General features: G+C 31.5%; 1 protein-coding gene across 9 annotated transcripts in view; it reads right to left on the bottom strand.

Annotated features, from left to right (window-relative positions):
• TCF4 (transcription factor 4) overlaps positions 1-13097 on the bottom strand; it is a 443115-nt gene that overhangs the window by 278700 nt on the left and 151318 nt on the right. For all 9 annotated transcript variants that reach the window (XM_074208517.1, XM_074208519.1, XM_074208522.1 and 6 more), the window contains one exon: positions 405-466. In XM_074208517.1, the coding sequence (XP_074064618.1) occupies positions 405-466 (62 nt within the window). The remainder of the gene's footprint in view (positions 1-404; positions 467-13097) is intronic.

Genomic DNA, 13097 nt, shown 5'->3' with positions numbered 1-13097 from the left:
TGAATGTCCCCATATCCCCAGTTGGTAATCCAAGAATTCTAGTGATGGAAAAGTAGTAGCATATTTCTGAAGTAAACTCACTTCCTGGATTCCTATATACCCAAGAGTCCCACCAATTCTTTTTTATCACTGTTCCTAAGTCACTCAGACTTATTCTTTCCCCCAGTGTAGGACTCCTCCTTGAATCATGCTTCTGGTTAGAGAAAACAGGTAGGTATCAAATCTAATAAAAGAATTAGATAAGATAGTAAGGGGGGGAGCAATTCCAAAGACAAGCTGATCTGCTACCAATTTAGAATGCATGTGCTTCTATGAAATCAGGTATATGAAACTCATATTAACATTTGTCAATTTACATATGCAGGCGGTATGGTCATGGGAAAAAAAAGATTAGATATACTTACCCTGGATGGACTTGGATGTCCTCCATTCCCCCAGGACCCTGAGCTAGTTCTGTCTTCTACATCTAGGGACAAGAAGAAAGTTCTTTAGGCTTTATTGCAATAATTCTTTCTTTTTGTATAAGCACTTTTAAATTAATGTTTCAAATTAATCTCCTGTTGCCTTTAATTAAGAATCAGGCACAGGGCTACCACGATGATAGTGGCTTCTGACCCAACTACTTAAATTAACTCATTTAAATTCACAGCAGAAATGAACTGGACCCTCAGGAACCAGAGGTTTGAACTAAAATATTATATCTACCCTTCAGTGTTTTATGAGACTCAATTTTTTGTACTACAACTGGTCTTTAAATTTTATCAAAATCTATAACCAAATATGCTTCTTAAACTTTCTATCTTTAATGAAAAATGAGTTTATGTAAAGAAAAACATAAATAAGTATAAAGGAAATGATTTCATCCTTCCTTCAAAGTATAAAGATATTTCTTGCTTTTTACCTGAGGACTGTGTGTGTGTGTGTGTATACACATACATATATATTATATATATATATATATATATATATATATATATATATATATATATATATGAATAATCATATCTGAACTTGGATTCAATAAATATTTTCTTTTACTTTGCCCAAATGGCAATAGAGATATCAAACAAACATTTTATTAAACATGGCATTTATAAGATATTAGTGATATAAATCTGATAAAATGAGACAAAGTATAAATTCTAACACCAATTAAGTAACATTACTGGATAAGTGGTGCAAATTTAATGTCTCACATTAGTTGCCCTGAAATGTGAGAGTTATAGTTAAAATGTTATTTAAAGCACATGACATTTTGTTAATTTGAGAAATAGTCTCAAATTTCCTTGAATAAATATCCTTTGTAATAAAAGGTCTTACTGCTGTGCTATTAATTATGACTTCATGGAAGATAACAGAGGTTATAACAAACTTCCCATGACAGAATGGAGGAGGAGGTGGTATGAAATTTGGTCCAACAGACATAATATCATTTATTGTTTCCTAACATTTTAATGATACTGATTATTCATTTACTATTACTACCACATTCTTTTTTGTTGCTTCTATTTTATTATCAACAGCAACGATAATCATGATATAATCAATTGATTTATTTATAGAGTAAAGGTACACTATGTTTCTATACAACTTAAGTGAACAACAATTTCTTTAATTTCCTTTTCGTTATATAAGAAGAAGGAGCCTTGTCATTTCAAAAGAATGATGCCCCCCATTGATAGCCAAAATCAGTGCATTGTATGCTTCAAGGCAGGTTAAGAAAACTGAGATTGCATCAAGGTTTGTGAGAAGACATAAACTTTCTTTAAATCTGCCTTTAAAAATCAAACAACCTGGTTTGCCATGTTTATGCTTTACTGAAGTACTCTGCAAAATGATTTTTCAGGTCTCTGGGATTTTGACGCTAATGAGATGTGTATCCTACAAAGTCATCCTAATTCATAAGTAGAAATCAAATATTTTAAATAGAAAATGTATAAATAATGGCATCTTTCCACTACAAGTTCTTGAGAATCTATTCTCCCCCCACTCACCACACTGAAAGAACTAATATATAATTTAGTCCTAAAATGAAGTATGTGGATAAATGAAGTAAACTTAATGTCTCAACTAGAAGATCTGAAATATTAGAGGTATACTTAAAAAGAAATATGTTATTTAAACACAATCCAGTCTCAAGTTAAACAGAAGAAGAAAGTTTAAGTGAAACTAAATTTGAATTTATCTCTTTCATAGGATGTGAACATTGATTGAATCATTTACTTTCCATTTAAAATGTTATTAGTTGAGTATGAATAAATGATGAGATAAGGGGGGGAGATGATATAATAAATGGAAACACTGAAGGAAGATAGTGTTTGAAAGAAAAAAGAAAAATAAAAGGAAGGAGAAATGATATTGGGTTTATAACCTAATTTCCTGCTATATGCTCTGAAATTTCTGAAGTCTATCTCAGATCTGTGAGGCTGTGGCTTTGCAGGGGTTCTTCATATGCTTCTGCCCATGTGAAAAAGTAAGGATGATGGTCAACTAGCAGCCAGCTAATTAACAGGCAGCTAAAATACATCAAAACTTGAATATTCCCAACTGGGCATTTTCAAAAGCGAGCAATCCACTAATTAAAAATGTTGGAAGTCAAGCTTTTTCAAAGCAGGTTAAATACTAGTTGGGTTCCTTCACACATGGATTCCCAGCCAATCATATAAGGCTGCTCTTTTTACTACTTATTTTCTTTATACCCCTCTTTCTCATCTAGTTTTCCTATATTTCTCTTCTGCTTTTTTTCTATTTATTGATCTCTTTCCTTCTCTTAGCATGTGCAAAGCCTATGGCTTTACTTTGACATCACAACAAATTGTTATCAATCACAGTGGCTTTGCAATGGTCATAAGTCCTGATCTAATTCCAATTTTGATATAATTGATGCTGAATTGGAAGACAGTAATAGCAAAGCAAAACTAAAATTTTACAGGTAATTTCACAACCTTAAATAATTAATTTAAGAAAACCCTTTTTAAATCAGAACTGTCAAGTAGCAAACATTTACTGAGTGACTACTGTGTATGATAAAAATAATTTTGGGAAACATTATTCATTAACCAGGATATTCAGCTAGGAAGTGACAGAAGAAAAATTATTGAACAATAGAGGAACAAACACAAAATGATTCAGTAAAGCTGAGAACATAAAGCTGATGTAACTGACTGGGAAAAACATAAAGTACATTAGGGAAAAGGAAAGAAACAGGAGACTGGCATAATCCCAAAGTGAAATTATAACTTCTGTGAATTTCAATAAGACTGGGCTAAGTTCAATTTGATTCAGTAAGTATTTATTAAATGTGGATTAGGTGTGGCACTGGACTAGATTCTTCAAACACGAAGACAAAAACTTTTTGGGGAACCAGTGTAAGTTCATGGAGAGTGAATATATTCTCATGAGGCTATATTGACAATAATCAGTTTTTTTATTTACTTAGAAAGTGTCTAATTTGTCAAATAAAGTGAGAATTCTGGAACTCCTCCTCAGGAACAACAACTATAACTGCAAAGAGGAAAAGCAAAGTTTTTAGATAAGTATAATTTTTTTATTTATGTATCTTTAATTTATCTTTCATCATATTATTATTTATATCTCAAATCTGGTCTTATATCTCAAATCTTGAAGAGAACTAACTAGCTGGGAGAATGGGGTGGGTAAGATGAGGTGTAAGGGGGGGGGGTTGTACTGTTTGGCAGGATCTGTATGATCTGATTTCATCAGTGTAGAGGAACTCAAAGTCTTGGAACAAAACTGTACCCTCTTTGGAAAAATTTTTATTTTTTAATTTTTTAAATTTTTTTATTTTTCATTAGCCTTTAACTGAGATTTAACATTTCCTCCAATTATGAATTCAAATAATAAATATTTTTTTTTCTGAGAAGAGATTTATAGAATTCACAAGAGTGCTAAAGGGGAATATTAAGAACCTCTATCTTAGTCAAACTATTTTCAATAAAATGAGAAATTTGGACTTGATGGATTGTAAGGTATCTTCTAGCTCTGAATCTTTGAGCCTATGATCCCTCTCTGGGCCTCAATCTTACTCATCTTTAGAGTTAGAGAAAACAATTTCTAAGGTTCTTTTCAGCTTTGATAGTCTCTGTTTTATTAGACTCTTCAAGTTGAAAAATCCTATCATTGAACTTCAAAATGATAATGTGTTTCCTGAATTCACTATCAACAAATATATTTAGAAAGTTCACATGTACAAGATATTGTGACAGTCCCCTGGGAACATGGAATTGTTAAGCAGTTAAAAGACCAAAATTGTAATATATGATAACATATCAATAGTAGAGCATTATGACTATATAGAACATTATGTGAATAATCCAGATAGTAAATGCAATCATAATTCAAAAGAAAATGTCATTGTATATTGGGATGCTCAGGAAAGACTTTATGTTAAACATGAGACAAGGTCACTTTGAAACAAGATTAGAACTTATGGGGGAACAGGAGGGTAGGAATATGAAGAACTCTAGATAAGAAGTATGGTGTGGAAAAAAGTATAAAGAAAGGAATGAATAAACATGTAGCAATTTAAGGGACAATGAGTAGACAAATCTGGCATAAACAGAAGTTAGATGCCCTAAAGAAAAATAAGGTGGGAAGACAGGTTAAGGACTAGAGTGTGGAGAGCTATACTATAAATGGCAGTCTAAAAGTCTTGATTGATTTGATAGACAATGGAGAGCCTCAAAGGATTCTAACATGAGTAATGACATGCTCAAAATGGTACCATTGAAAGATTAATCTGATAGTGGTATGTGAGAAGAACAGAAGGGGAAAACAATTGAAGACAGAGGCCTAATAGAAATTGTAGCTGTCTCAAAATTAAATGCTGAAGGATTTTATAAGAAGAGTAAGTTTGTGTTGGTAAATGAGGAGAGAAATCAGAAAAATTGGGAGAGATATGGAAAAGGGAAGAATTTCTGGGTCAATTGGAAAAAGATGGGGGAGGGAAATAAACAATAGAGAGAAGGAGTTAAGGTAGATCAAATATTTGGTTCTGAATAATCAAAAATGAAATCTATCATTGACAGAAATAGAGAAATCCAGAAAGGGAGATAGTTTTGGGGGGGAGAAGAAAGATGTAACTCAGTTTTACAAACATTTGATTTGAGCTAACAGCCAGACTTCCATGTGGAAATAACCAATAGAAGTGTTAACCCAGAGTTCAGTAAAGAATATTGGAAAGAAAGAATTAGTGGTAGAGATCTGATAATCATAAGTATATGATGATAGATATACCCACTAAAATTGGGTATATCACAAAAGAAAAAACACACAGGATACTGGACTAAGTCTTGTGTATATACACATTGGTAGGATGAGAAGGAAAAAATAAATCTAATGAAGTTAGAGAAGGAATGTCAAGGAAGGGAAGAGAAAAACAGGTATTATTGTAAGTAATTTTAAAGAATTATCCATTTTTTACAGCTAGTAAATACTTAATTATTATTTACTATGTTTAAAATATTTATTTTTCTGATATTGTAAAGTATATAGTATAAGAGTAGTATCAGAGAATTATGAATAAAATTCAGTTCTGGTGCCACCTATTCTGGGAGAACTTTCTTCATCTCCAACCCAGTTATTAATGTTCTCCAACTCCTCAAATTACTTTATATTTATCTATTTATTTATATAGTTTTGTAGATCTATTCACCTCACTATAACTCCTACTAAAATATAAATTTTTTGAGAGTATCATCTTTCTGCTTCTTTTTTGTTTTTGTATACACAGGTCCTAACAAAGTGCTTAAAACTTAGAAAATAATAAATGTTGAATTCAATATCATTTACTTACCTATTAAGTCAGTCAAGAGAAACAGAGGAAATAAGAAGATCTGATACTTTGAAAAACATGGATATCAATGTCACACTGACTAAAAAGCTCTACAAATGTGGTAAGAGTCAAAGGCATCTTAGATATCACTTAGACATTAGGAAGCTATTCAATGAACATGTACAGACTTTAAAACAATAAGAGACAAGAAAACTCATATGAGCTAAGACACTGAGGGAGGAAAGTACACAAGTGATACTCTAGATCAAGAAAGTAACAAACTACTATACCTAAAGTAAACAAATATCCTCAGTTGGGAAGTAAATTTGTTTTAGACAAAATGACCAGAAGAGAGAGAGGGGCAGGTGAAAGTCTAACTAGGTCTTCCAAGGAGCCAAGCTTTTGGCACTTCCAGCATGGATGAAAGAGTTTTGGAAACTTAAAAGTCTTTTGGGGAAATGTTTGGGAACTAGATAAGAGAAAAAACTTAATCAATTCTTGAGGCTCACAACTAGACACAGGACTAAGAAAATAGTTATGGAAAGGGTTGAGAAGCTTAACAACAAGGCAAATGTGACCTGCCTTTGATTAAAAGTCCAAGATGTTAAACTAGCATCCATTCCAGAAGGAATCATTCAGGGAAGAACTAAAAAAGAATGGAGACATTGAACATGTCTCTAAGAAAAAATCAACTTCCCTAAGAAAAATTTACTTTCCTTAAAATTTCATTGAAAATCACAGCAATGCAAGATTTCTTATACGTTTAAAACTTTCTCTTTTTGTTTATTATTTCAAATTCCTATATGTTTTTCTGAGTTATTAACAATAAAGCATTTAGTTGTCTTAAGGAAAGTGTGTTTATTCCAGTAGCTTATGAGAAATTTAGAATATTTTATCTCTTCTATAGGTAATATGAATGAAGGAAACCCTTTCTAAAAGGAGTAGTAGCAAGGTTTACCATGGTGAAAGAAAGTAGTTCATGAAGAACCAGTCTTGAACTGGACAACAAGAAAGGGTTAAGGCAATAGAGACTGAGTCAAGATAAGAGAAAAATCTTCAACAATAAAGAGCTATTCAATATCATTATCTATGCTACAGAGAAATAAAAGAGAATTAGGGCTGAGGAAAAAAAAAAGATTAGATTTGGAATTAGGAAATAAATCTGAATTTTAATGTTGGAAAAGTTACATTGAAGTTCTAGTGAAACACTCTCAATATGAGGGAATCAAGTTAAGTGACTTGTCCATAATCACAGAACTAGAGAGGTCAGAGCTGGATTAGAATTCAGTGCTCTTTGCATGCCATTATAATACTTCAACTTTGACACTTTTTGCCTTTTAATCTCCCCAAGAATTTAGAAATGTCATGCCCTTCAAAAAACTCCTAAACATTCTTGCTCTTTCAACATGAAGTTGTTAATGCTTTAGGGAATTTGAAATATATTTTTATGTTTAGTGTGAAGGGCAGATGTCATTAAATATTGCTCATCTATTAAGTCTAGGTAAATAACACTCACATTAAAAACTCACAAATTCCATTTTCTTTATAAATCCTTTGACATCTCATAAAATTTCAGTTCTAAGTATTTCATTCAGTGATTTTTAAATTATCATTTAATAATTGCTTTTTATTTGTCCTTATTTTATACCCTTTACATAACGAAATTCGATTTCTTAGACAATGTATGCTGTCCAAAGGCCTCAGGTTTGGACTATATTTAATCAGTTATGGGGATCATTTTCTATAACTAAATTTAGTTATGCTGTTCACCAATTTGCATGAAAAAAATGATTTCCTTTCTGTACATGATCAACCTTGTTAGATCTGGCCTCCTAGAGATGTACATTCATCATTTCTATGTTTAAAATTCAGTTCATCCCATTTATACTTTCTACTTTGTGGAACTTCTGTAACTATACAACTAAGTGAAGTAGTACTTCAAAATTGCAATAGTATTTCCAAAATTTCTTTGTTGAGTCGAAGTAGTGATTCCATGATGAAGGGGTTCCATATAACTCAGATGGAGCTCTGAGACTGAAGTAGTTAAGTTACTTATGGAAAGGTAATGATAAAATATTGTGAAATCTATACTATCTCAAATCTTCTCTGCACCAAATAATATTAAATATCCTCTATCCCAGTACTGGAAAATCACAGAATGCGTACATCTGTAACTCCAACTAATTTCCTAGTCCAGGAAGAACCCTTGGCTGGGCCCTCAATACAAACTGAGATGGCATATGCTCTCTGTCAGCGCCAGATGAATTTAGAGTTCAAAATATTTCATCAGCAAAGAGTGTGCTAAGGATGTGCACATTTTCATTAGCACCCAATATAATAGGAGCCCTGAGTGTAAAACTATTTGGATGTCAAATGTTGAGTACTACTACAGATGTAAGGGAAGCTGAGGAGCACTGAATATTGACAAGATGCATTCAATGCCCATGAGTCTGGTTTTTTTCTTCCTGTACTTCTGCATAGTAAGAAACAAAATGGTCTTCATAATGAATGACTGTAGCCCTTATGAGAAAATTTCTAACATTCAGTAGATTTGAAGGACTTAATGATGAAAATATGATTTGTTTGTCCCTTTAAGCCTGAAGATTCTGTTGTATGAAACTGTAAGCTTTCTCATTTCAAATGGAAAGTTGATTGAAAAGTCATTGTCAACCTCAAACTTTATTAGGACTATGTCCATAGCAAATATGTCTGAAAAGTGAAGGGAAAAGAAAGATACAATCTCATATTCCTTACTAATGCCACACAATAAAAAAGATTAGTAAAGTGACATACTGTGGGAAATGTGAAAGAAATTGTTTTTTTAAGAGCAAAATTTTTCCCATTAAATTCAAAATGCAATTTTTGAATATGACCTTTAAAATAGAAATCTACACAATTATTTTCATGTTTAAAGTGAACTATTTGTCAAAAATAAATACTCACTAATAACAGAACTCATATATATAAAATATAATATGTATTATATATATATATATATATATATATATATATTCAAGATTCTTTCCCAAGAATGATTTCTGTCCATTTTGTTACCATTGCAAAGAAAAGAAGGTATTATTCAATAACACAACCTCTATCTTCTGATTAAAAAAAGCTAAGATTGTAAAGGTCAGTCATAGAATGTAAAGTTAGGAGGGATCTTACAGATCATGTAGCACAACCTATTCATTTTACATATGAGGACACTGAGGCTCGGGACACAAAGGTAAAATCAATGCAGCCAGTCTGACACCTAATCAGTGTATTTTCTACTATTCTAATACAGTACCCACCTCTATTATAAAATGACTTATCTGTTATATTTCAAAAAGGACACCATCAATGTCACTGGTGTCTATGAATGTGAAATACAAGATGCTACATGAAGATTCATAGAAACATAGGTAATTCTTTTGCAAATAAGACAGCTTTGAACTTTTATTAAGTCCCAATCTTTGAGCATAACACATGTTCAATTACCAAGATGATCAAATGACCTAAATAGAAAATAGCCCAAAGATTTATGTTCAAAAATGGATACCAAGGCACAGTGGACCTGGAGTCAAAAAGACCTAACTTCAAAGCCAGGTTCAGACAATTAATTACTAGCTATAAAACACTAGGAAGTTATTTAATCAGTCTCTTCATCAACAATGGGAGTGATAGCGCCCATCTCCCAGGGCTGTGAGGATAGAATGAGATAATATATGTAAAGCATGTTGTAAAACTTAGATCACTATATAAATGCCAGCTATTATTATTATTACTATCAGTAAATATTAAAATATATTACCCTATTTAGTTTCATGAAGGGTACTGATATGTAAAAACCAGTGTTCACAAAAAAAAGAGGTTTCCAATACAAAGAAAACCTAATCCCTCTAAAATTCCATGATTCCTACTAAGATTGGAGGGCAAAAGTGCAAGCCATGCCTCTGATGTTTACTATCTGTGCAAGTCATTTAAACTCCCTAAGCCTCAGTTTCCTTTTCTGTAGAATAAAGGTATATATTAGACCTCGAAGGTCACTTCCAGTTTTATATCTTTGATAATATGATCAATGCTCTGAATAGGGAAAGTCTTTAGTAAGGAAATATATAAATTTTATATTTTAATATCAATGTTTGAGGTATGAGTAAACTAAAATTCCTTTAAAATATCTTTGATATTTCAATCTCTAGTAGAATCAGTAAGTATTTCAGGTCACAAAAGCATAAAAGAATGTGAGGTGGAGGCATTTAAAAATGCCTGAACTTAATTTGTCATATTAGGGGACCAACAAATATTTAACATAGTTATCATAAGAATCATGTTTTTAAGATTAAAATTATGTTAGCAAAAGTATTTTAACAGACCAGAAAATTCAGCTTTGATGACAGGAAAAACTTGTGATAATTCAAATTAGTAATGGTAAAACTTAATTTTAAAAATTGGTCTTTTAAAATATACTTATAAGTAACTTATATTTATTATAAAATATAAGAAAGCTGGGATGAAACATTCAATAGTTTTATCTATCCTTCCCTTTTTGCCCCTTGGGTGCCATTTTTATGGAACACCAGGAAGGGGCATGTTAGCTTAATTAAAATGTTTGTATATTGTAATTGCTGTGAATTTATAGTAGTCTACTCCCAAATGACACCTCTTCTTTTTTCCCCTTGTTTTCTTTTTCCTTTATTTTTTTAAAATGTGTCTTCCTTTTCTTTTCTTCCCTTCAAATCTCCTAATAGTATATTATCATACCTCCTCTCCTTATTACTTTCCTATTTTATATTAAATCAATATTTGATGATACCAATTTTAAACATTAACTTTCCAAAATCGAAGAACAAATTCCAGGAAAAACAAAGAACTAAATAACATTTAAAATTAAAAACTTTCCAAAATGCAAAGAGTATATCTACTTTGCTAAAATTTATCCCTATAAAGCCAGTTCAAATGCTATCATTTCAGTAAAAAAGTTCTTTCACTTACAGTAACATTGTTTTCTATGATCTCAAAATGACAAGTAATAAATCCTACATGTTATTTTCAGGGGTCATGTCTTAGTTTTAGGCTGATTTTCTTTGTATTTAGACTTAAATGTGCAAACCACACTATATTACTCTGCAAAACATCAATGAGAAGGCTTAATTAAGTAACACTGACAGATAAATCCATTTCTTTTGCAGTAATCAAATCAAAGCAGGTTGACATAACACAGGAGCTTAATACAGTTATTCCCTTGTAATTGGAAAAAGGCCCTTTACTTCTCATTAAAACAATCTTCTGGGTATTGGTATAATAAGAAGGCTCAGGGCTTTAATACTGCCCTATAAAAGTCTCAAGATACAGACCCCTTAAGCAAACAAGCCAGATTATCTAATTCCTTGATCACAGCAGAGCATGTAGTTCCTACTGTTTTAAACTACTAATTCTTTGTCTCAGTTACAATTAAAAAGAAGTAAATAAGTATAGAACATATACAATGAAAACTGTTATAAATGTATATACCCTGACTGGTTCAAAGGTCTATTGGAACACACACTTGAAAGAAAAGCCTTTCTTAAAAATTTATATGGACAGACTGCAAATATCAAATTTTTAAAAGTATGGTAAGGGTACATTTATTACTTTACTAGGTATTCTTCACAGTATACTTAAATTGTCTATTTGAAATGATCATAGGGAAAACTGAAATTTGAATTGAAGTTTTAAAGCACTTGCTATTTAAAGGACATGCTTAACTAGGGACAGAAGTTACTTTGAACTATGAGCTATTTGGAATAAATTTATATAAAGATCAACAATGTTCTGCTGTGCTCATTTCCTGGTGCTAAATAGAGACAAAGATATCTACATCCTACTCCCAACCACCAATCTCATTAGTCCTCTGCCATTTTTCTGTTGACTTTCTGATATTTAATCAGTGATACTACTGAATTATCTTCTCTGATGCTCTGAAAATACACTTGCAGTACACTTCTTTGACCAACTTAAGCTCTGTTCTTCAAAGTCCTTTAAGAGAAGTGCAATGTATTCTAGGAACAGCAATTGCAAGACACAATGAAATCCTAATCTGATTATATAAAGATATTCTCTTTGGACATCTATCTATATTCTGAAGAGAATATGACAAATTCCAAAAATAGTAGATTATGTTCTTATATTTGACTGAAGGGTTGGGAGGGTGAAAAAAGGAATGGAAGTTATACTGAGATCAGCTTTAGCACGGGGGAATAGTCAAGTTGAATAAATGGGTAGAAAAGATAGAAAAGTCCACTATTACTTTGGCAATAGATAATCACTCATGATAAGCCATTTAAAGTCTTCATTATCTTGAATGTCTGAACTGTATGTGCTTAACTCACCAGATACTGTACACTGCCAAGCAATAGAGGGTTTGTGCTCAAAAAAAGAATGAAATTCTAAATAGTAGTAATTAACAATTAAGTTCAACGAATTAACTAAAGGTCAATGATCAAGGATAGAAGCAAACTCAGAGAAGTTTCCAGAACCTATCTTGGGATGAGAAAGGTGTCTTAAAATATTTTTGAAGAAAAGGAAGGAATTGTCTTTTTTCATATGAAAATAAGGCAATTCCAGATTCAGGAATCAGTATGGACATAATAATTTGTATGGAACAAGGTGGTAAAGGGTGAAGTTGGAGTACAGTGGAAAGGGGAACTGAACCTTTTCCATTCAACTGAACATGTATTTTTTTACAGTAAATACTGTAATATATAATTTCTATCAGTATAACTTAAGTATTTGTTCTTTTAACCTTTGAAAAACTATTCATAATTTCATATATTCATCAGTGTTGAAAAAAATCAACTCTGAATTTCATAGATTAAAGTATTTCTTTTGATTCTAGTTTCAGCCCACGTCTGGCATAATTGGCAATAGATTTTCTTACTCTGGCTATAAAAATATATGTGCAAAAGAGATATTTTTATTAGTGGTTTGTTGACATTAATGATAGTGTTTGAGGCAGTTCCCATATGCTGCAACTTGGTTCATTTGAAACATCCTTGTTGTTGATCAGACCTGTCAGAGACTATCAGATGTCATTTGCTGATTCATTTACTAATTTTTTTAAATTTAACTGACTCAAACACAACTGATCTTATCAATATTTAAAGTATGTGAATACTTTAAATTTATATTTGCTTTCAAATCAAGAATTTTATCTTTTTAATATGACTTCTGCTGCAGATTTTATTTTATTCCTTGCATTAGTAGTGATACCGCAAATTTGTGTGGTTTTTTAATGTTTTTAAAGAACTTCATACACATTATATCATTAAAAAGTTTTGAATAC

The sequence above is a fragment of the Macrotis lagotis genome, chromosome X (assembly GCF_037893015.1).
Source record: "Macrotis lagotis isolate mMagLag1 chromosome X, bilby.v1.9.chrom.fasta, whole genome shotgun sequence".
NCBI classification, from domain to species: domain Eukaryota; kingdom Metazoa; phylum Chordata; class Mammalia; order Peramelemorphia; family Peramelidae; genus Macrotis; species Macrotis lagotis.
The sequence above is the reverse complement of the archived record's forward strand: the minus strand, read 5'-3'. Positions and strand labels throughout refer to the sequence as shown.